This window comes from Symsagittifera roscoffensis, chromosome 4, assembly GCF_963678635.1.
Source record: "Symsagittifera roscoffensis chromosome 4, txSymRosc1.1, whole genome shotgun sequence".
Lineage (NCBI taxonomy): Eukaryota > Metazoa > Xenacoelomorpha > Acoela > Convolutidae > Symsagittifera > Symsagittifera roscoffensis.
This window is the reverse complement of record NC_087065.1, coordinates 23,557,651-23,579,648: the sequence shown is the minus strand read 5'-3', so window position 1 is coordinate 23,579,648 and position 21,998 is coordinate 23,557,651. Positions and strand designations below refer to the sequence as shown.

General features: G+C 35.9%; 2 protein-coding genes across 4 annotated transcripts in view; one reads left to right on the top strand and one right to left on the bottom strand.

Moving 5' to 3' along the window:
* LOC134843554 (protein disulfide-isomerase A3-like) overlaps positions 1-21,998 on the bottom strand; it is a 494,465-nt gene that overhangs the window by 4,784 nt on the left and 467,683 nt on the right. For 2 of the 3 annotated variants that reach the window (XM_063859671.1, XM_063859673.1), the window contains exons 2-6: positions 4,427-4,572; positions 3,548-3,635; positions 3,354-3,474; positions 1,836-2,310; positions 1,484-1,763 (exon numbers count right to left, since the gene is read on the bottom strand). In XM_063859671.1, the coding sequence (XP_063715741.1) occupies positions 1,484-1,763; positions 1,836-2,310; positions 3,354-3,474; positions 3,548-3,635; positions 4,427-4,563 (1,101 nt within the window). In that variant the 5' untranslated portion in view covers positions 4,564-4,572. Of the gene's footprint in view, positions 1-1,483; positions 1,764-1,835; positions 2,311-3,353; positions 3,475-3,547; positions 3,636-4,426; positions 4,641-21,998 lie in introns of those variants that run through there. The other variant, XM_063859670.1, reaches the window with a different exon arrangement.
* LOC134843552 (cilia- and flagella-associated protein 65-like) overlaps positions 1-21,998 on the top strand; it is a 340,046-nt gene that overhangs the window by 277,909 nt on the left and 40,139 nt on the right. The window contains exons 2-13 of the mRNA XM_063859668.1: positions 6,905-7,078; positions 7,150-7,291; positions 7,581-7,711; positions 9,456-10,155; positions 15,513-15,668; positions 15,824-15,952; positions 16,221-16,457; positions 16,844-17,050; positions 17,305-17,445; positions 17,871-18,170; positions 18,436-18,521; positions 21,518-21,685. Coding sequence (XP_063715738.1) covers positions 6,924-7,078; positions 7,150-7,291; positions 7,581-7,711; positions 9,456-10,155; positions 15,513-15,668; positions 15,824-15,952; positions 16,221-16,457; positions 16,844-17,050; positions 17,305-17,445; positions 17,871-18,170; positions 18,436-18,521; positions 21,518-21,685 — 2,552 coding nt within the window. The 5' untranslated portion in view covers positions 6,905-6,923. The remainder of the gene's footprint in view (positions 1-6,904; positions 7,079-7,149; positions 7,292-7,580; positions 7,712-9,455; positions 10,156-15,512; positions 15,669-15,823; positions 15,953-16,220; positions 16,458-16,843; positions 17,051-17,304; positions 17,446-17,870; positions 18,171-18,435; positions 18,522-21,517; positions 21,686-21,998) is intronic.

Here is a 21,998-nt window from a genome sequence, read left to right as displayed (position 1 = left end):
ATTCCTTGGTAACGAGAGGAACTGCGCTTCGCAAAAAATGGCGATTAAACGGTAAAAGATAGCTCCGAGAAGGTAAAAAGTGAAACAAGGATAGCCGGTTACTATGTAAGTAGCACTGAATGTTCCGACCATAGTCTTAAAACAAAAAGTACCTTTTGTATGCGTGGCGTGATGAAAAAATCTCAACTATCGAATTTCAAAGAAAAAATTAGACACACTTTGAATTTCTAGAACAATTAAGATTGGTACTTTTCTGATAAAATTAACCCAACTTGAGACAACTGGATCAATAGGTAAAGTTTTTATTCCGCAGGAAATCTCAAAATTAAATTCCACTTTCGAACTAAAAATCGTTCACGTTTTTTTTGCGCCATTTCAACGTTTGTATTCGGAGAGTGCTATTTGCGTACCTTTCAGCATTTGAATTTCAATTGAACTCAAAAAGTGCACATATACCTAAGTGCATTCATAAAACCATTAATATGTATGAATGCACATCTGTAGTTACTAGAGCAGTTTAAGACTTTTCCTTAAAAAAATCACCAAGACCTATTTAAGTTCACTACGTTCATTACTCTTAACTAGAACTTAAGCATATCCGACTTGAACCTGTTTTTTCTCAATACAGGGATAACTTTTCAAAATTTTAGTAGTTCGAATCATGATTTAAAGGGCTTTATTATATGATAACCCAATCGATCCATTCCGAAGATTATTTTATGTACCTAATTTTGAGTGAAAAAAAAACTAACACTCCTGAATAGAAAGTTCGTCCCCATTTTCAATTGTCGGAATCCAAAATGAAAATACGGCTTGAAAAATTTTGCCATTTGCCTGAGTCAAACCTCCGACCTGGAGATTTAGTGTATCGCGTTCTCGCATCTGCAGAACTAAAGCAAATTCGATGGTGATAGTAACTTAGCCGATGGTGATAGTAATAGTGATTTTGAGAGAAAAAAAACTACCACACCCGAATACAAAGTTCCTCCCCATTTTCAATTGTCCGAATCCAAAATGAAAATACGGCTCGAAAAACTTTTGCCATTTGCCTGAGTCGAACTTCCGACCTGGAGGTTTGGTGTATCGCGTCCTCGCATTTGCAGAACTAAGGCAAATTCGATGGTGATAGTAACTTAGACATATTCGACAACTGTTTTCTTCAAAAAATGAAGAGAAAAACAAAATACAATATCATCATTCTTATTTACGGCAAAGTATCGACAAAACTAACTCCGGCACTTGACTTTTGATGATTTAACAAAATTCAACTAAGAATTCAACATCGGAATCGGAACTTTTCTTTTACTTGCACATTACTTTACCAAAATCTCTAGGCTCGTAGATAGTTTTCCCAAATGGCTTAAAAATTTAATAATACAACTTAGATTAAAGCTGTTATATAGTGTTTTTAAATCACGGTACTAATTGATAAAAATGCGTTTTTAAACGATTTTGCCGATAAAAACTCTTAAATACAGCTAACCTTGACTGGCCCTGAGTTGTCTGCCGGTGGTTCCTCAGATTTGAGGTAAGGCTCGATCTTTCCATCAAGATAATCTTGCGCAAACTTCTCTAACGCTTCCATACTGAATGTAATACTAGGGTCCATTCTGAACTTCTGTCCCTTCTCGCTCCAGATGACTACATTCACGTCTTCGCTGCTGCTCTCGATTCCCATTTCACCAAGTTCACCGCTGAAATCTTCTTTCGAGGCCACTGCGAACGTTAATTTGCCTTCGAATTTCTTTGCAACCTTCATTACCCTATCAATTAACCAACTGTGCTTAACAGCCGATACGTTTCAGTTAAAACAAATTACGGTGAATCTCACAAACCTGTTGCGGTAGTAGTTTGTCCCCTTAGGATTTCGAAGATAGTCAACCTGGTAGTAAGCGACACATTGTGGTTTCTTGAAAAACGGACCATTATCTGGTGTAAGGTGTCCAGTTAATCCAGAAAAGTTATCCTTGACAAAACTCGAAATTTGGGCGGAATTGGCGGAAGCATCAGTAAGAGTTACAGAGCTTTCTTCCAATTTCGTGATCAACCTCTTTGGTCTGTAGAGTGTCACTGTCTCCGCAGTCGCGGATGCTGCTTTGATTACCTCTTCACTTGTTGTAAGCGCCAGCTTAAAGTTATCTCGCAATTTGTTTGAAGCAGATGCAAAAGCTGAGCTGAGTGATGAACCTTCCTTGAAAAAGCCGATGATATAAACTTCATCTGAAGCCTGTATTTTTGTAAGATCCTCTACAGTCTTCAATTCCTTAGCTGCTGGCCCTGCTTTCGATTTCATGTAACTAATGATACCACCTAAAATCAAAGTCAAATTTTAAATCCTGGTGATGCAAAAATCAAGCGAAACACTTGAATAAACATTTAAAATATAATGTATACAATTAGTGATACACTATTGGACAAAATTAAGCGCAAATTAAAGATTTTTCTCTCTGAAATGCCTGTTTTCAATGTCCATTCTGGACATTTCCTTTGAAGTTCAGCTAATTTTATACATAGACCAGGAGCAAATGATCAAAGCTGCCATCAATGAAAGTATCAATATTTGGTTTCAACGACTTTCATATGTAATCCGGGTCTGAAAATGCCAGTTTTCCTCATCTGCACTAGGTTTTTTTACTCCGCGTGAATAAGTAACAAACGTCTGAATTTAGTAAGAACTTCACATTGATTGTTTCCTTTTTCTCGCTGAGAATGTTTCACGTTGCATGAATTTTTTTTTTCTCCGCTCATTCAAGAAAGATTTCATTACGATGCAATACTTAGTGCAGATGAGGAAAACTGGCATTTTCAGACCCGGATTACATATGAAAGTTTTGATCAATCTTAATTTGATTATCAACAGGAAATTAAAAGTACTAAAAATGGCATGTAGTATTAACACATTATAATCTATCAAAAGCCGAACACTTAATTTATTTAATTGAAGAGAAAAGAATGTGAATTCAGACACATATAAAAAAAGTTTGAAATGGTAAAAATAAGCACCAGAGTCATATGAAAAGCAACATTTTAAATGGAGATTAAAACAGTTTGAACTTGTTTATCGCCGGAAGTCAGCGCCAATCGGGTCATCGACTTCCACCACCAGAGTCTCGCGGACACATGCTGCAGTGCCCCGCTGAACGTCGTTGAAACCAAATATTGATACTTTCATTGATGTTAGCCCTGATCATTTGCTCTCGGGTCAATGTAGAAATTTTACAGAATTTCAAAGGAAATGTTGTCCAAAATGTACATTGAGAAAAGGCATTTAACAGAGTAAAATCTAGAATTTGCGCTTAATTTGTCCACTAGTATAGAAACGCAAATCTTATGAGCTTTCAAATGGCACTTACTTGCTTCCCGTGGACCACTGTAGTCTTCGATATTTTCAATTCCTCTAAAAACTTTCAAGGTTGGATATCCTGAGACACCAAACTTTGAGCATGACTCTTTACCGGCTTCAGTACAGTCAACCTAATCAAGCACCGTTGAACTAACATTTCAGATTGCGAAATACGTCCGTAAAAGAAACAAAAGCTTGATTTACCTTTGCCAGAGGAATTGGAGGATCATTTTTCAGCAAAGCTGTAGCTGCCTTTTCATACTCTGGGGCAAGTTTTTTACAATGACCACACCTGGTAAAAAGTAATAAATTAAAGCAAATAAAACAAAACCTAAAAATTTAACGAGATAGAACAGATCGATTACTGTAAAAAATTCATTGCATCAAATCAGTAAAATGTACTGATAAATTTTCCTCAGAACTTCAGATTAGTGAAGTGCTTAATATTCAACAATTTGGATGTCCATCAAGTGTCCAACAGCTATTAGATTCAGATGAACTAGAGCAAAAACGATTCAACACTGAGTTTTTGAAAGTCAAACCCGATATAATGAGATTACTATTCTTTTCGGTGATTCCCCAGATACTTAACCTCGGGACAAATGCATGAAGCACAATTGTAGTCGTTTAGCTTTGAAATAACTGGTAACTTCTCAAATGGCATAATTCCCAAATGGCATAAAAAAACTTTTCCCAAATGGCATAAATTCGAAGTTTTCATTGTAAGTCAAACGTTTTCTCTCAGTTTCTGATTCTAATATTTTGCCAAAAACGAAATCATGTGAGCAATATTTGGAATTAATTGCTTCCAAACAAATTTTATGCGTTTGAACACAAGAAGCTTATCAATAACCGCAATCTTATGCTTTTCGCTTTTGATAAAAAAAATTCTACAATTTTTCCAGATAAAATGTCAATCAAAATTTGAATTGACAATTTGACTAATTTCCTCACATTTTTCACAAAAAAAGTTGCTCTCGACTTTTTCAATGCAACTGTTGCATGAAATTTATGCCATTTGGGAAATTTTTCATTTTTATGCCATTTGGGAATTATGCCATGAGACGTAATCAAATAACTTACCAAGGCGCAAAAAATTCGACTAGAATGATTTCTTTCTCTTCAATCACAGACTCAAAAGTTGAATCAGACAGTTCAATAACATCTGAGGCAAACACCAAGGCAACTAGAGAGACAAATATACAGACAACTCCGTTCATATTCGACCTGAAATTTCTTTATCTTTAAATCAGAAAAATTAGAAGAGAAGAAAATGTATGATACATCGATTGTTTAAGATCGTTTCATTCTAAATTTGTCAGAACATCATTGGCTCAGCAGATGCTTGTGAAAACAAGGTGGAAAGGAAAAGATGACACAAATTCAGTTTTGAAAAAGTCATAACATCAAGAAAAAAAAAGCAAGATGATAGAAAGAAGCTCTCTGCCATTTTAATTTTATAATGAAGATAAAAATTCGTTTCTCTAAATTTTTTTGAAAATTCACCATGTCACAAAAAATTTAAAAAACAAACACAAAAACCGTCCTTTTTTATATCTCATTTGAACACGTAACAGAGCACATATGATCCGGTCTTCTGTCGTCGAACACTTTTCTTTTAAAGCCTGATAGATTGTGTGCAGTTTTTTGCGACATGCAGTTGCGGTATTGTTTTTGGGGGTCAAAATCATGGATATGGTGGTTATCTTAGAACAAAAAATCAATCGCATTAGTTCAAAAACAATTGAAATGGTCTTACGAGTCGAATTCCTGAGAGGGGCGTCCGCCCAGCGCTTTCTCCAACCCCCTCCCCCGCCCCCTTAATCCGCTGTTGGTCTTTCCCATTGTAGCCTCCAGTAAATTATAGCACCTTCATTAAATAACTTAGACATGCTAATTTATAGGGTTTAAAATTTGCAATTTTGGCCAATTTGTGACAATTAACGCGCGATATAAGTCGCGCTATTAGCACGGGAGCGGAGATTTAATCCGTCTTAGATGTCCTTCCAAGTTGGTTGAAGGAAGCTTATTTATCATAATTGATCTGTTAATTTTTTGAACGTTATCAATGTTTTAAAAACAAACACTGCTCCCCCTAGACCTTAAAGGTTAGTCGGAATACTCAGGGCTGTGCCTTCTTACGAACAATATTGTTTATTTTTGCATGACTAATAATTCTTTGCAGCGCTAAGTTCAGTACTAATAAAATATGGATACACACTTGAATGAATGCATTCACGAATGAAAGCAGAACAGTTATTTTAAAGTGAATAAAAAAGACAAACTGGAGGGGCTATAATTTCTTTGCTACTAGGCTGTAGGGGCTATAATATGAAAGATCCAGACATGAATTAGAGGCTCAAAACAAATGAAAACCCAATAACTTCTACAGAAAGCTCATAAAATTGAGAAATCCTTCGAAACAGTTTTCAAATAAATTATATTTCATGACTTTTTGACAAAATACTTGGCCTGAAGTCCCTAATTTCACGATTGGGCTTGAAGTATCGTCGGTTTGATGTCCTGCACCCATATTTGAACTGAGGTATATTCGACTTCATCAAAAATTTTTACAAATATCTGAGTGGTTTTGAGCCCTTTTCGCTAGTAGGCTAGAGGGCTATAATGGGAAAGACCCAAACATGAATTAGATGCTCAAAATAAATGAAAAAATCAAAAATTTGTACAGAAAGTTCATAAAATTGAGAAATTCTTTAAAACATAGCTCTTAAAATTGAGAAATTGTTCAAAATTAAGTCCCGCCGGCTTGATGTCCGGCGCCCATTTTCGAACTTAGGCATATTCGACTTCATCATGATTCTATACAAATGTCTGAGTGGTTTTGAGCCCTCAAAGGCAGTCATTATAAGTGAAAATTCAAGCTTGTACGAACATCAAATGGCGTTATAAACAAGGATAGCTGGTTTCTGTGCAAGTAGCACATAATGTTCCGACCATAATCTTAAAAAATCTACGAAAAAGTTTTTTTTCAACTTATTGTGTTTTTTTGCGTTCTTTTTGCAAAAAATACTACTTTTTGGAGTAAAACTAAGTTTTCAAGAACATCACAAAATTTATCCTTCCATAGTAAGCCTGCTCACTTGCCTTACTTCTCGAAATTGCCTTTTAAACCAGTTTTCCTCACATTGGGACAAGTTTTTGAAAACTTTTTCAATATCGTTCAAATTGAAGCTGAAAGAGCTTTAATTTGATAGATCATTCGACCCATTCCGATGATTATTTATGGTACCTGATTTTGCTTGAAAAACAAAAAAACAGAACACTCGAATACAAAGTTCCTCCCCATTTTTGATGGCCAGAGCAACAACGCCGAGATTCAATAGTTAACAATCAATTCCCTTTCCAAAACGCTCGTCTCTTGTGCGATAACAGTCGGAATCTCTTCAAACCGAATTTTCCTAGACAGGATATTGCTAGCGTTCTGCCCGTAAACTGTGCAAACCCATTAAATCTGCCTTGAAACTAGTTTAAAATTAAATGATTCGACCGGGGATCAGTCGCTGGATTGAAGATAAATACCATAAAATCACTTTTTTAGTTCAATAATGTAGTACGAGAGATGGCTGCCGTGCACGTCACTTCGCGCAATCCGACTGTAGATGGCTTGGAAGTCACCCAAGGGCTTACCTGGGCTTCATGGAGACCAGGGGGAGAGTACACAAAGAAAGTCGTACTAAAGAATGTAGCATACGATAAAAAGAAAATCGACTTTCTGTTAGTCTAAGCAATTATGTCTTTCAAATATCTAGAGGAATATATAAATTTTTTTATCTTGTAAATTTCAGTGTGCCCCATAGCCAAGTCTTTGGAACCTTGGTTTATCCCAAAGCCGTAACCTTGAATCCTGGGACGACTTACTCCATGCCTATTGTGTTCAAACCCTTAGAGAGCAAGCAGTATGAGGACAAAATTGAATTTAAAACAAAGGTTAGACTCAAAAACGCCATTGTTGATCATCATAGCGAAATTGAGACATATTAAATTTATTTAGGTTTATTTTTTGGATCTCGATCTGACACCTATAAAAATTTGCTGAAATTTTCGCTAAGGTAATAGAAAAATTTTCAACATGATCATAGAGGCAGATATTTTATAATTATAGCAAATATTTTTTCAATGGTTGCTTTACTCTGAAACCAAAAGGTTTTTCTAGATTAAAGGACTTTGTAACACTTTGATTTCAATTACTTTGAACAATTTTTCTCGAATATTTTAGAACAAGAAGTTCTCCATCCCCATAAAAGCTATTCTTCCGGATGCCGATATACAGATTCCAGATCAACTGAACTTTAGCTACTGCGCTGTCAAGGATTCCGTGTCATTAAAATTTACCATCAAAAACTTGAGGTAATTTTTTCAATTTTATTCTCATTATTAACTAATTTCAATCTCATTGTTTCTAAATTTCTTGAAATATTTTATGCGGTAATTCTAGTATAGTAGAAGAAACCGTACAAAAACTGAGCGGACAGAAGTTTGGATTTTCATTCCGGTCCTGTTTGCGCATGTTATTAGCAAGCGTTATCAAATGGTAACAAATATTTTTTTCGAGCAGCCGTGGCCGATTTGGGCAAGGCAATCGGGTCTCAAAACGAGGGTCCTGCGTTTGGTCACCATTTCGGTCACGGTTGGAGGGGTTTCATTGTCATCCACAGCCTCAAGGTGGGATTGGTAAAATGGTTGACACCCTCTCCCGCGGTTGGTTCTGCATTGAGTAGGACAGGGCAAATTTAAAAAAAACAAGACTGCTCGTATGTCAGGACAAAGTCCCGAATGTTCCGACTGCACTTAGGGCCAATTTAAAAGTTTTGGTTGAACAATTGACAATATAATTGAGAAAAAAAGTAGGTTTTTTCATTGTTTCTTCATTTTAACCCCCACACGCTATGTAAAAAAACTCATTTAAATTTCTTATTTAATTTTAGCGTCTCGTAGTGTGATAATAGGATTAAATTGCTGGCCTCAATTCAATTTGGAACGCATTAATTCGCTTCTTACGCGTGCGATAAGTACGCAATATACCGCACTTTAATTATCCCAAATTGACAAAACTAGCAATTTTCAAACGCCCGTAACTTTACGAAAAATAATCACAGGTAAAATATCTTTTTAAATTTGAGCTTAGGATAACAATATCTCCAGATGCTTTAAAACGCGTAGTCAAAAAAGCTTAGTTAACAAGTCGAAAATTGACTGAATAAAAAAACACAACCAAGCATAAATATTCCTCACTTTCTTCGAAAGTCGGAAAAAATGGAGAAAAAAAAGATTTTTTTTCGGGCTAGCATCTTGCCAACCAAAATCGCTGGATCATTTGCCCAGCTTCAATGATTGTCTACCCAAGTTTGGTCGGCACAGGTAGCGCTCGAGCAATTTTTCTGAATGCTCAATTAACCATATCGAAATTTTTGTAGCTACATCTATAATGTAGATGTTTTCCGACCTGCCTCATTTTCTACGTTTGAGTTGCATCACAAGTGACGCAAAGCTCTGCTTCGCCTGTGCGTTAAGTTTTTTATTTTTTTTTCTAAGCGAATTGTTAGTTGATAATTTTTTAGATTCCTGATTTTCGACTGAAGCTCCGCCTAACTTCTGTGTGTAAAATTACCATTTCGCCAGGAAAACTTTTTGGTATAATTCGAGTTTTCTCGACATAAGTCGCACAAGTTTGTGCTCAACTTTTTTGCAAAGTTTCGTTGGCGAGCAATTCAGTGTAAAATTTGTTTAAACATTTTGAACCCGGTTTCGAGTACAGTAGTCAGCTATTTCCCTTTTTCGACTTATTTTTAGTGCTCATTTGTAGTGCGTATCAGGCAATTTTAGCGCTCTTTTGGTCATTTTTTAGCTTGTGTTTGCAAAGTGCAGCCTAGCTTCTGTGTCTGTTTATCAATGTCGTTCTTTAATTCAATTGTTGTGGGTTTTGGGTATCAAGTTTCCCAAAACAATTGACCTAACGAGTGAAAACATTTTTTTCATTTTTTGTTTTGTGATGCTTTCACTTTGCTTTTAATGAAATGCAAAAGATGCAAAGCTTCTTTGTTAACGTTTGTACCATAAATAATGAATTTAGTCCCAATGAGTGATGTTTCAGTTCATTCATTCTTTCGTTCAAATGGAAACTTCCTCAAGGGTTCAGCGTCACTCCTTCAGATGGGATACTTAAAGAGAACGGAGTTTGTCCAATTGAGATCAAGTTTAGTCCAGATGTTGCCGGTGTTTACGACGGACAGGCTGTGCTTGTTTTCGGCGACAACAAATGGAAGCAACTTAAACTGGAGGGGATTGGAAAGTACCCTTATGTCAGTTTGAAGAGCGATTTGTCTTCATCAAGTGAAAATCAGTCAAATAAATTTATGGATTACATGTTACCAGACGAAGTTCTAGACTTTGGTGATGTAGATTTTGGATCAATTGCAACGAAATCATTAGAAATTCTTAATACGACAAACATCAACGCTTCATTTACTGTTTCTCAATTGAATTCTGGACGCGAAATTGACAGGTTTTTCTTTTGCCCATCAGCTTCGGGACAAATTGCGGCCCAAGGCAAAACTGCTATTAAATTCACATACCAACCAATAATAAGTGGGCACCAACATATAGAGTATTTTGCGATTACTCCTTTTGGCCAGCTCTCAAGGACAATTGTCAAGTGCATCGGACGGGGCAAAGGTCCGGCCATTAAACTTAGTAGCACCAGTATCGATTTCGGAGTTGTTGACAAAGTTGGGCAATCGAAGACACTGACAGTGAATTTGACGAACGAAGCTTATCTTCCAGCTCATTTTCAGGTAAGTTGGAATACTTCTAATCATTCGCGATTGCACTGCGATTTTTCTTTATTGTATTGATTGCAACAAGATAAGGCTTACATTTTGAGTAGCGGAAAATTAGACTTGCATTGCTCACAGAAACTCTTAGTAGGTCAAATAAATATCTATAATTATAAGCGTATTTTTTAGGTTGGCCATTTTAATTTTCCGAGCTCTCCGAAAATACTATAAGGACCCTATTTTGCCACAAATTTTCAGACAAACTTTTCAAAAAGCGGTATTTTTGGGCACTTCTTAGAAGATTTCGACAAAAAAAAATCGTTTTTTTTTTGACGCGCTCCCTCCCCCTCCCCTTAAAATTGGTTATATTGGCGCCCAAGGCGCCTTTAGAAAGTTTTGAGGTTCGTCAGCCAAAAATGAATGTCGTAAAGTTATACCAAAGGGAGACCCTTTGGAAAAATTTGGCAACCAGAACTGAAGGGGGGGGGGGTTAGCCACACTTCCCCTCGGAACGCTACTGGGTGTGGCATATGATGGTAAGATATGAACGGGCTTTGAGCATAAATATGGCTATAAAGGTATAAAGGTGTGAAATTATTTTTGACCACCCTAATTTGACTCAGAGTTTTCTGTTTAAGATCTAAAGTGATCTATAGTAATCAGTTACTTAATGTTCCGACAATTTTTAAAACATGTTTAACCAATAGAAACGAAATCAATTTTGTTTTTCAAAATTAAAAAACTTGTTTTAAAAGTTGCAAAATTTAGTTGATTTCTTTGAAAAGCTAAAAAGTTAAAATTTAAAGCTTAATTGAGCGCTTTTTGCTCGAACTGTTAGCTTAACATGCTTCCTTTGCTGATATTTCATTTCACTCAATCCATGGTCTATTTGTTGTGCCTGATTTTGCGTGAGAGAAAAGCTAAAACGCACCCGAAGATACAGTTCTTCACCACTTTCAATAGTTGGAACAGAAGTGGTTCAGATATCTGGAACCATTTTCATTATCAATCGCTTTTTCTGGGGTTTAAATACAATGTGAATCGATTTAAATAACTTCTATCTGTATGGAAGTGCGTTTGATATTCTACGCATATAAAGAACTGGAAATCAATCGTAAAAGATTCTGCCTTCATTTTTTGCAATTTTTGTTTTGACCACGTTTCTGGGAGGGTAGATTTTTCTCCGTTTGATATCAGATACCTTGAAAAACTCACATTCAGAGTTATCATTTTTCTTTCCTACACTGTGGCGAAGCTGAGTTCAAAAATATATGGCAAACTTCTAAAAATGTATCCCCTCATAAAGAAAACGGCCAGGAAGCCATAGATGCAAATAAAATATTTCAACTCAGGCGGGTCTTTTGAGATCTAGTGAAACTATAGGATACATTTTTGAAAGTTTGCAATTATATAATATTATAGATTGTTGATTCTTTTATAATAGAAGTCTCCAATCATTGCTTTCCTTTAAGACAAAATCGAAAAAGTTTGCATAAACGCAAAAATGCTGAAAAGATTGTCGACTAAAACTCAAAAATTATCAAAAACTTAGCAAATAAATAGAAAAGAATTACCTAGAATCTTGAACATAAATGGGCTGTTTTAAAAATTCATTATTTGATTTTCCTAGCTAAAATGGAAGTGATCCGACAAAAAAAGGAAGTTTTGTTTAAAAAAAGGCTGGAGAAACTCTTGGAACTTGACTAACGGCACTCCCTTTTTGCAAAACCTGGTCTATCATAGGCTTCCATTCATTGCGTTCCTGTAAGTAAGGGAAAAATCACAAAATAATCGAAGTAATTTGCAAGGTTGTAAAAAAAATCGCAAAAATTCAGAAAAAGTACCACAAAAAAAAACAAAGTTTTGAGAAATCTAAAACATTTGGAATTAATATGAAATTCTAACACCGAGGCAAAGCTGAGTTTCGCACCACTTTTGATACAAATATGAATGACTATGAAAATCAAATGGAAAAAAATTCGAAAAGTCGTTTTTGTCAATAATGAAAGCTTCCAAAGCCCAAAATATCCGAAACAAAATTGCCTGCACCATTCGAAACTCTACCAGGAGCTTCGGGAATGCTATGCAGAAGCCAGCTTTTCAAAAATAGTCTTTTCTGCGATACAGACAAAAATAAGCAGACACACAAACTAAATTATCCAAAACTTTCTATTTGCAAGAAAAACAAGTCTCAACTGGAATCAAGCTCCCGGGCTTTGTCGTTTGAAGCATGGGGGTTAGAGCAACTTGAAATAAAGCTGAACCCTGAGCTACGGAATCTAAGCAAACAAAATGAACAGATGGACGATAATACGAAAAATTAAAAAAAACCGTAGTTTGCGAAAAAAAAAAGGGCCCGGCCAGATTTGAACAGCAAATCTTTGCCGTCTCAAGCAGTTGTTGTACTTCTACGCCAGATGTGCCGGATGGTTGATTGTATTTGACATTATAATTTTCAAGCGTTCACAAAGACGAAAAAATCTAAGAAGAAACCTTTCATGCCGAAATGAAATTCAGAAAATTTTTTAAAGAATGAAATTTTAACAAATCGAGCTCGTAAAATTACAAGCAATGTGAAAAGCAAATACGGTTCAGTCGGATTTTCAAAATGCTAAACACAACTGCAGTTAAAATTGTTTACAGCTAAAATTAATAAGTCTTAGACGTGGCAACTGAGCCAACAACACATAAGCAGGCAAATAATTGGCCGAAATTTTTGAACCGAAAATTTAACCGGTTTTAAAAAACTGGTCCTGTTCAGATTCGAACCCAAGATTTTTGCAATCCCAGTCGTATTCGTTACCGCCAGGCTAAATGTGCAAGATACACTACCTAATTGGAATTTATAATGAACGAAGGTACCACCAGTTCAATTAGTACTGTGAATAAAGTTGTTTAACGGGAAAAGTCTAGTACCCTATTGCAATACCATTGCTATCGCAGGGGTAATAATATTTGAAGATTAAGAGCATCATGCATAAAATTTAATAAATATAGGCCTCGTGCAATCCCAGTCGTATTCAAGCTGAGTTCAAAAATATATGGCAAACTTCTAAAAATGTATCCTCTCATAAAGAAAACGGCCAGGAAGCCATAGATGCAAATAAAATATTTCAACTCAGGCGGGTTTTTTGAGATCTAGTGAAACTATAGGATACATTTTTGAAAGTTTGCAATTATATAATATTATAGATTGTTGATTCTTTTATAATAGAAGTCTCCAATCATTGCTTTCCTTTAAGACAAAATCGAAAAAGTTTGCATAAACGCAAAAATGCTGAAAAGATTGTCGACTAAAACTCAAAAATTATCAAAAACTTAGCAAATAAATAGAAAAGAATTACCTAGAATCTTGAACATAAATGGGCTGTTTTAAAAATTCATTATTTGATTTTCCTAGCTAAAATGGAAGTGATCCGACAAAAAAAGGAAGTTTTGTTTAAAAAAAGGCTGGAGAAACTCTTGGAACTTGACTAACGGCACTCCCTTTTTGCAAAACCTGGTCTATCATAGGCTTCCATTCATTGCGTTCCTGTAAGTAAGGGAAAAATCACAAAATAATCGAAGTAATTTGCAAGGTTGTAAAAAAAATCGCAAAAATTCAGAAAAAGTACCACAAAAAAAAACAAAGTTTTGAGAAATCTAAAACATTTGGAATCAATATGAAATTCTAACACCGAGGCAAAGCTGAGTTTCGCACCACTTTTGATACAAATATGAATGACTATGAAAATCAAATGGAAAAAAATTCGAAAAGTCGTTTTTGTCAATAATGATAGCAACCAAAGCCCAAAATATCCGAAACAAAATTGCCTGCACCATTCGAAACTCTACCAGGAGCTTCGGGAATGCTATGCAGAAGCCAGCTTTTCAAAAATAGTCTTTTCTGCGATACAGACAAAAATAAGCAGACACACAAACTAAATTATCCAAAACTTTCTATTTGCAAGAAAAACAAGTCTCAACTGGAATCAAGCTCCCGGGCTTTGTCGTTTCAAGCATGGGGGTTAGAGCAACTTGAAATAAAGCTGAACCCTCAGCTACGGAATCTAAGCAAACAAAATGAACAGATGGACGATAATACGAAAAATTAAAAAAAACCGTAGTTTGCGAAAAAAAAAAAGGGCCCGGCCAGATTTGAACAGCAAATCTTTGCCGTCTCAAGCAGTTGTTGTACTTCTACGCCAGATGTGCCGGATGGTTGATTGTATTTGACATTATAATTTTCAAGCGTTCACAAAGACGAAAAAATCTAAGAAGAAACCTTTCATGCCGAAATGAAATTCAGAAAATTTTTTAAAGAATGAAATTTTAACAAATCGAGCTCGTAAAATTACAAGCAATGTGAAAAGCAAATACGGTTCAGTCGGATTTTCAAAATGCTAAACACAACTGCAGTTAAAATTGTTTACAGCTAAAATTAATAAGTCTTAGACGTGGCAACTGAGCCAACAACACATAAGCAGGCAAATAATTGGCCGAAATTTTTGAACCGAAACATTAACCGGTTTTAAAAAACTGGTCCTGGTCAGATTCGAACCCAAGATTTTTGCAATCCCAGTCGTATTCGTTACCGCCAGGCTAAGTGTGCAAGATACACTACCTAATTGGAATTTATTATGAACGAAGGTACCACCAGTTCAATTAGTACTGTGAACAAAGTTGTTTAACGGGAAAAGTCTAGTACCCTATTGCAATACCATTGCTATCGCAGGGGTAATAATATTTGAAGATTAAGAGCATCATGCATAAAATTTAATAAATATAGGCCTCGTGCAATCCCAGTCGTATTCGTTACCGCCAGGCTAAGTGTGCAAGATACACTACCTAATTGGAATTTATTATGAACGAAGGTACCACCAGTTCAATTAGTACTGTGAACAAAGTTGTTTAACGGGAAAAAGTCTAGTACCCTAGTGCAATACCATTGCTATCGCAAGGGTAATAATATTTGAAGATTAAAATTAATCATAAAATTTGAAGCATAAAATTTAATTAATATAAGCCTCGCATGAAAGAAAACAAAAGTGACAAAAATAGCTTAAATAACGTTTGAAAGTTAAGTGTAACATCCGATTTGCAGAGCAGTCATTCTTCTTCATCTTCTTAATACTGTGATAAATCGTCTGAACAGCAAAAAACCTATGCTCAAACCTATTTCGTCTACACTTTTTTTTGAGTCATGACTTAAATGGTTTTTATTCACTGTAAGTTTGCCTTAAGTGAGTTTCCAGAAATTGCGAGAAAAAACAACACATGCCTTAATACTTTCAACTTTTCAAGAGAGAACGGAAAACCTTTTTTTGTTAGAGTGCAAACAGATTAGTGGGTTATGTTTGTTAAGTTTCAGGATTGAATAGGTTGCTTCGTTTCAGTTCAACACTGGCAATTTTGAGACTGACAGTGTATTCACAGTATCTCCTCGAAGTGGGGTGGTGAAAAGAGGTCAGCAAGTGAGTGTGAGTGTTACTTTCACCCCGACACACTCCATAGGCTGCTACAGGAGACTGCAGTTGCTGATCAACCAACAGGTGAGAGCTCTCTTTGTAATAGATGATTAATTTGGTGGGAATTCTTAAAATAGGTCAGTGTCTTTAAATGGAAAAACTCCAGGCTTGACAATAATACAATAAAAACGTTCCTTTAAATTGACATTTACAACCCTAATTTTCTTCCTTTTTTGCAGGATTCCCTCTTTGTGGACCTTTATGGCGTTGCCCATTGCGAGGAGTTCAAACCCCTTGCCATCACTTCTACTCAAATCTCCAGGCACTACAAACAGATGCAACATGGGATGGGAACCCTCTCTCCAGAGGCAAGCTACGTTTTCCAGTTTGATCATTTATCCACGAGCCGCAAAAGGAGCGACTTAAGAGCTGTTCAGCTCTTTAAGAGGAACCAATAAAATGCAAATTATCAAAATTTAAATGCAGTTTTTTCGATTTGCGATCTTAGAACTCTACATACTGCGTTAAGTGAAAATTGGTTGAAGACAAGAACTTTTGAAAAAGAAAACTAATTTCTGCTACAAATGTTGATTTTTATTTTCGGTCTGCTCTAAACAAGTTTTTGGTTTGTTTCAGCATTTGACGCAACTGCTGTCAGCCAATAAAATCTCAGCCAAATCTGGAGCTCTCGATTGGCGCAATGAAGCTGATCGTGTCAGCCAATCAGATTTGGCCGAATTCTCATCACAATCTAGTCAACCATTCTCCAGTTTGTTCAGAAAAGAGGATCCGAAACTGGAGAAGTTTGTCACTTTAGAGAAAAACAAGTTCGATTTCGGAAGAGTGACTAACTTTGATGAACCAATGCAACAGGTGAGAGCTGCTGAAGGTCACGGACAATTATCCCTGGTAGTGCAACCTGCCTGTACCATTAACATTCCAGCAAAAGTAGAAAAACACTTATTTGAGTTTGATAAAGGATATAGTTTAGCTACGTGTGATCTTTACCGAACTGTAGAGCGTAAAGCTAGCTGACTGTTGCCGCTCTCAGCTTATCAGAAATCTCCTAATTTTAAAGAAAGTTTGGGATAAAAAAGAAATTTTTGTATTATTCTGAAGAAAAACCTCATTTGTTTTGATATCAATTCTGGGAATAGAATTAATTATTCGATCTAAATACTAAAATAAATTTTTAGGTAAAAGTATGCGGACTTTCAATTTGAAAACGTTTGCTGAATTAGCTACTTGACTTTTTTCAGACCTTGAACATAACGAACAACACGAAGGCCAAAGTGACACTAGCTTGGAGTGCGAGTGGAGGAGTTAATTCTAAGAGTGGGTTCTGGGTGGAACCCCAGGTGTGTGACATCCCCCCTCTCAAGGCGCAGTCATTCAGGGTGTTCTTCAGGCCAGACGGCTTCGACAAGTTCTTCGGCACACAACTGGAGGCATTCGCTTTCTTCAAGGTAAAAAATGTTTTTTTTTCATAATTAATTTCAATTTTTGGCTATTTAGGCGACCTTGGAAAACTGTGAGGATAAAAAACAAACAGGTTGGTTGGCTTGGCGTAAATTCCGTGGCATATAATAGGAAAGAGTAGAGATTTTATTCATCTAGATGTTCAGCCTCGCTTGGTTAGGCCGATTTATTATTAGTTTCACCCCAGTTGAATCTTTGGATTTTGAACACCATTTTTCAACTTCGCCTACTTCCCTTTCAGGTGATGAGACACCATGAACTAGTGTCGGACCCCCGGTGTGTCACTCTGCCCAGGTGTGTCCTGATAGAGACCATAGGCCATACATTCAACTCCATCAAGGACACTTTCAAGGCAGACATGGATATTTCCAACAAGAAAATTGTGAGTGATGTGGTTGTTCATGCGATTTTTTGCTGTCCATGCTTCCTAAACAAATATTTGTCTGTAATCTTGCGGTACGTTCCCGTTCGGCTTCAAAACTTCGTGAAATTGTTTAAAACTCAGAAAAATTTAAAATAAGCACGTGTTTTAGGTCTTGTCGGCGAATCAATGGATGTTGAAAAGTAGTATCGAAAAAGTCGCGATCTCTTTTGTTAGTCGAGTTCAAATGCTGAAGGTTGACTTTGGAGCCGTTTTTTTGTGGAAATTTAACTGATTTTCCTTGTTTTATGTTGTTTATTTGGTTTTTAGTGAAGTCACATATGTAGCAAAGTCTAAAAGTATAAAGCCAGAACATTTTTGAAGAACTTAAAGCGCTTTGGCTTACAATTTTTTCCGGCGTTTTTATTGTCAACCGATTTCTTCAGATGATGCCGCCGTGCGTATCTTCTACTCCCAGCTACCAAACTATTCACTTAGTCAACAGAGGAACCACTTCTTTGACCTTCAACTTCGACTCCGACCCCAAAGGTCACTTCGAAGTCTGGCCTCAGGCAGCTCTCATTCTGCCTCATTGCGTCCAGATATGTGTGATCAAGTTCACTGGAGACGAATGTCAGAAGTACTCGGCTAACATCCAGTGTCACGTGAACCACAATGCAAAATATTTGAAGACTTTCACCATTTCTGCATTTGTGGATTCGCCAGCACTATTAGTTGATAGTAATGTAAGTGGATACCTTGTTCTAGGGCTAGGCTATTCTCTTGGTAGAAGAACCAAAGTAGCGAATTTTTTCCACGAATTAACATTTTTCAAACAGCCCAAAACTGATTAGCTTTCCAGCTCATTTAATTCATTTTTCATTATACTGAGTTCTTAGTAGCTAATTTAATTTTGGGGCATTCGGCTCTTCTCATAAGAAGTTTTCTCTATTTTTGCACAGTTTTTAGGAAACGTTCTAGAATTTTCTTCGTAAGTGATTATTGTTTCAGGCTATGGTGTTCATGAAGCCAACGTGCCCTGGAGAAATTGTACAGAAACGATACGCATTCAGAAATAATTCACGCCTTCCTTTAAAGTAAGTTCAGGAGTTTTGCAATTTTCCGATAAGGTGAACAAGGTTTGGCGCGAAAGATTACACCAGACTATTTGAGCTACCAGAAAATATGTCTCAAAAATTCGATTTTATATTTAAATCCTCTCAGCCAATACTCAGATTAGAAAAAACTATAAAAGAGACTAAAATGAATTGAGAGAGCATAAAGGAAACTTAAAACAAACTCAGTAATAAGAAAAGATGAATTCAAAATATATATTTGTTCTGTAGCTCCAACTTATTTCTACACTTGTAAAGATCATGTAATGCCATTTATTAAATATTCAGTAAATAATCATGAGCTGGTTAGTTATTTTAGGCACAAATAAAACAAGACTGCTCGTATCAGTGCTAAGCCCTGAATGTTCCGACCGCCTTTTAAGGTTTTATGGAGCAGTAATAACATTAAAAAAATAAATGTAATTAAATAATATGAATTTTTTTTTCTAAAATTTGAAATTTTTATGAAAATCATCCCCCCACACGCCATTTAAAGTACAAAAAGATAGATTTAGCTCCTTTTAACAAATCAATTATGACAAATAAGCTTCTTTCAACCAATTTGGAACGATTTTAAGACGGATTAACTCTCCGCTTACGCGTTAATAGCGCGAAATTATCGCGCGATAATTGTCTCAAATTGGCCAAAATGGCAATCTTTAAACCCCCATAACTTTACTAAAAATGATCACAGGTAAAATATCTTTTCAAATTTAAGCTCAGGACAACAATACCGTTCGAATGATAAAAAAAATTCCGTCAAAAATGGCTAGTTAAAAAGTCGAAATTTGTCTGAAGAAAAAAAAAACCCACCCCGAGCACAAATATTCCGTTACTTTCGTATCGAAAGTCGGAACAACAAGACTGCTTGTATCAGGGCGAGGCCCTGAATGTTCCGACTGCCTCTTAAGGTCTATGGAGCAGTAATAACATGGAAAATTAAATGAAATAAAACAAAATGAAATTTTTTTCCCTTAAAAATTGATATTTTTTTAAATGAAAATCATCCCCCCACACGCGATATAAAATACAAAAGGATAAATGTCGCTCCTTGTGACAAATCAATAATGGCAAATAAGCTATTTTCAACTAATTTGGACCGATTTCTAACACGGATTAACTCTTCGCTTACGAGTTAATAGCGCGAAATATATCGCGCGTTAGTTGTCCCAAATTGGCCAAAATGGCATTCTTTAAACACCCGTAACTCTACGAAAAATGATCACAGGTGAAATATCTTTTCAAATTTGAGCTCAGGACAACAATACTTTTTGAATGATATAGAAACATTCCGTCAAAAATGGCTAGTTAAAAAAGCGAAATTTGTCTGAAGAAAAAAACCCACCTCGTGGACAAATATTCCGTTACTTTCGTATCGAAAGTCGGAACAACAAGACTGCTCGTATCAGGGCGAAGCCCTGAATGTACCGACTGCCTTTTAAGGTCTATGGAGCAGTTATAATGCGAAAAGATTAAATGTAATAAAATAAAATTAAAAATTTTTTTTCCTAAAACTGTGAGATTTTTGTGAAAATCATCCCCCCACGCGCAATATAAACAACAAAGTGATAGATTTCGCTCCTTGTAACAAATCAATTATGGCAAATAAGCTTCTTTCAACCAATTTTGAACGATTTCTAGGACGGATTAACTCTCCGCTTACGCGTTAACAGTGCGAAAAATATCGCGCGTTAATTGTCCCAAATTGGCCAAAATGGCATTCTTTAAACACCCGTAACTCTACGAAAAATGATCACAGGTGAAATATCTTTTCAAATTTGAGCTCAGGACAACAATACTTTTTGAATGATAAAGAAATATTCCGTCAAAAATGGCTTGTTAAAAAAGCGAAATTTGTCTGAAGAAAAAAAAACCCACCTCGTGCACAAATATTCCGTTACTTTCGTATCGAAAGTCGGAACAACAAGACTGCTCGTATCAGGGCGAAGCCCTGATTGTTTCGACTGTCTTTTAAGATCTATGGAGCAAAAAATAACATGGAGCAAAAAATTAAATGTAATAAAAAAATGAAAAAAAAAAATTTAAATTTGAGATTTTTTTTTCAAATCAACTCCCCACACGCCAAATAAAGTACAAAGTGATAGATTTGGATCGATTTCTAAGATAGATTAAATCTCCGCTTACGCGTTAATAGCGCGAAATATATCGCGCGTTAATTGTCCCAAATTGGCCAAAATGGCATTCTTTAAACACCCGTAACTCTACGAAAAATGATCACAGGTGAAATATCTTTTCAATTTTGAGCTCAGGACAACAATAGTTTTTGAATGATATAGAAACATTCCGTCAAAAATGGCTAGTTAAAAAAGCGAAATTTGTCTGAAGAAAAAAAAACCCACCTCGTGCACAAATATTCCGTTACTTTCGTATCGAAAGTCGGAACAACAAGACTGCTCGTATCAGGGCGAAGCCCTGATTGTTTCGACTGTCTTTTAAGATCTATGGAGCAAAAAATAACATGGAGCAAAAAATTAAATGTAATAAAAAAATGAAGAAAAAAAATTTAAATTTGAGATTTTTTTTTCAAATCATCCCCCCACACGCCAAATAAAGTACAAAGTGATAGATTTGGACCGATTTCTAAGATAGATTAAATCTCCGCTTACGCGTTAATAGCGCGAAATATATCGCGCGTTAATTGTTCCAAATGGGCCAAAATGGCAATCTTAACTTTACGAAAAATGATCACAGGTGAAATATCTTTTCAAATTTAAGCTCAGGACAACAATGCCTTTTGAATGATATAAAAATTCCGTCAAAAATGGCTAGTTAAAAAGTGAAGAAAAAACCCACCCGAGCACAAATATTCCGTTACTTTCGTTACGAAAGTCGGAACAATAAACACCGTTACCAGAAATGGCTATCGAAGTGGTTATCGACGCGAAAACAAGAAGTCAGGTCATTTTTTGCGATTTACACAGCAACACTTTAATCGCATTATTAATGCATCTGTTTAGTTTTGAGTGGCGCATCAATAAGGAAGATCAGGATTACTTGACAGTGGAGCCCTCTAGTGGAGTTATTCTGCCGAATGAGATCCAGGCACACGAGATCTCCCTCAAGACAGAGAAGAAGAAAGTGTCCCACTATAAGACTTTTCTCAGAGTCACGTCAGACATGACCAAGTGAGTATTAGTGAAATTTGTAAAATTTGTTTTGACTGTACTAAGTGCACTTTTTTAGTTTGCTTAAATTGTTTTGCACTACTTCCATCATCAAATATCATCACTAAAAACATTAATCCGAAAAAGAAGTTATGTTCAGGCTTGCGATTAGCAAATGCTATCAAATTAAAACCAATCTTTTTCTTTAGGCTTAAAAAAATTCTAACAGAATTAGTGGATAATTTGACAAATTCACTTTAAAACAACTCAGTTTCAGTTATTTTGCGCATTTAGTGCTTGGGATTCTTCGTTCAAACACTGAAGAAGCCTGTTT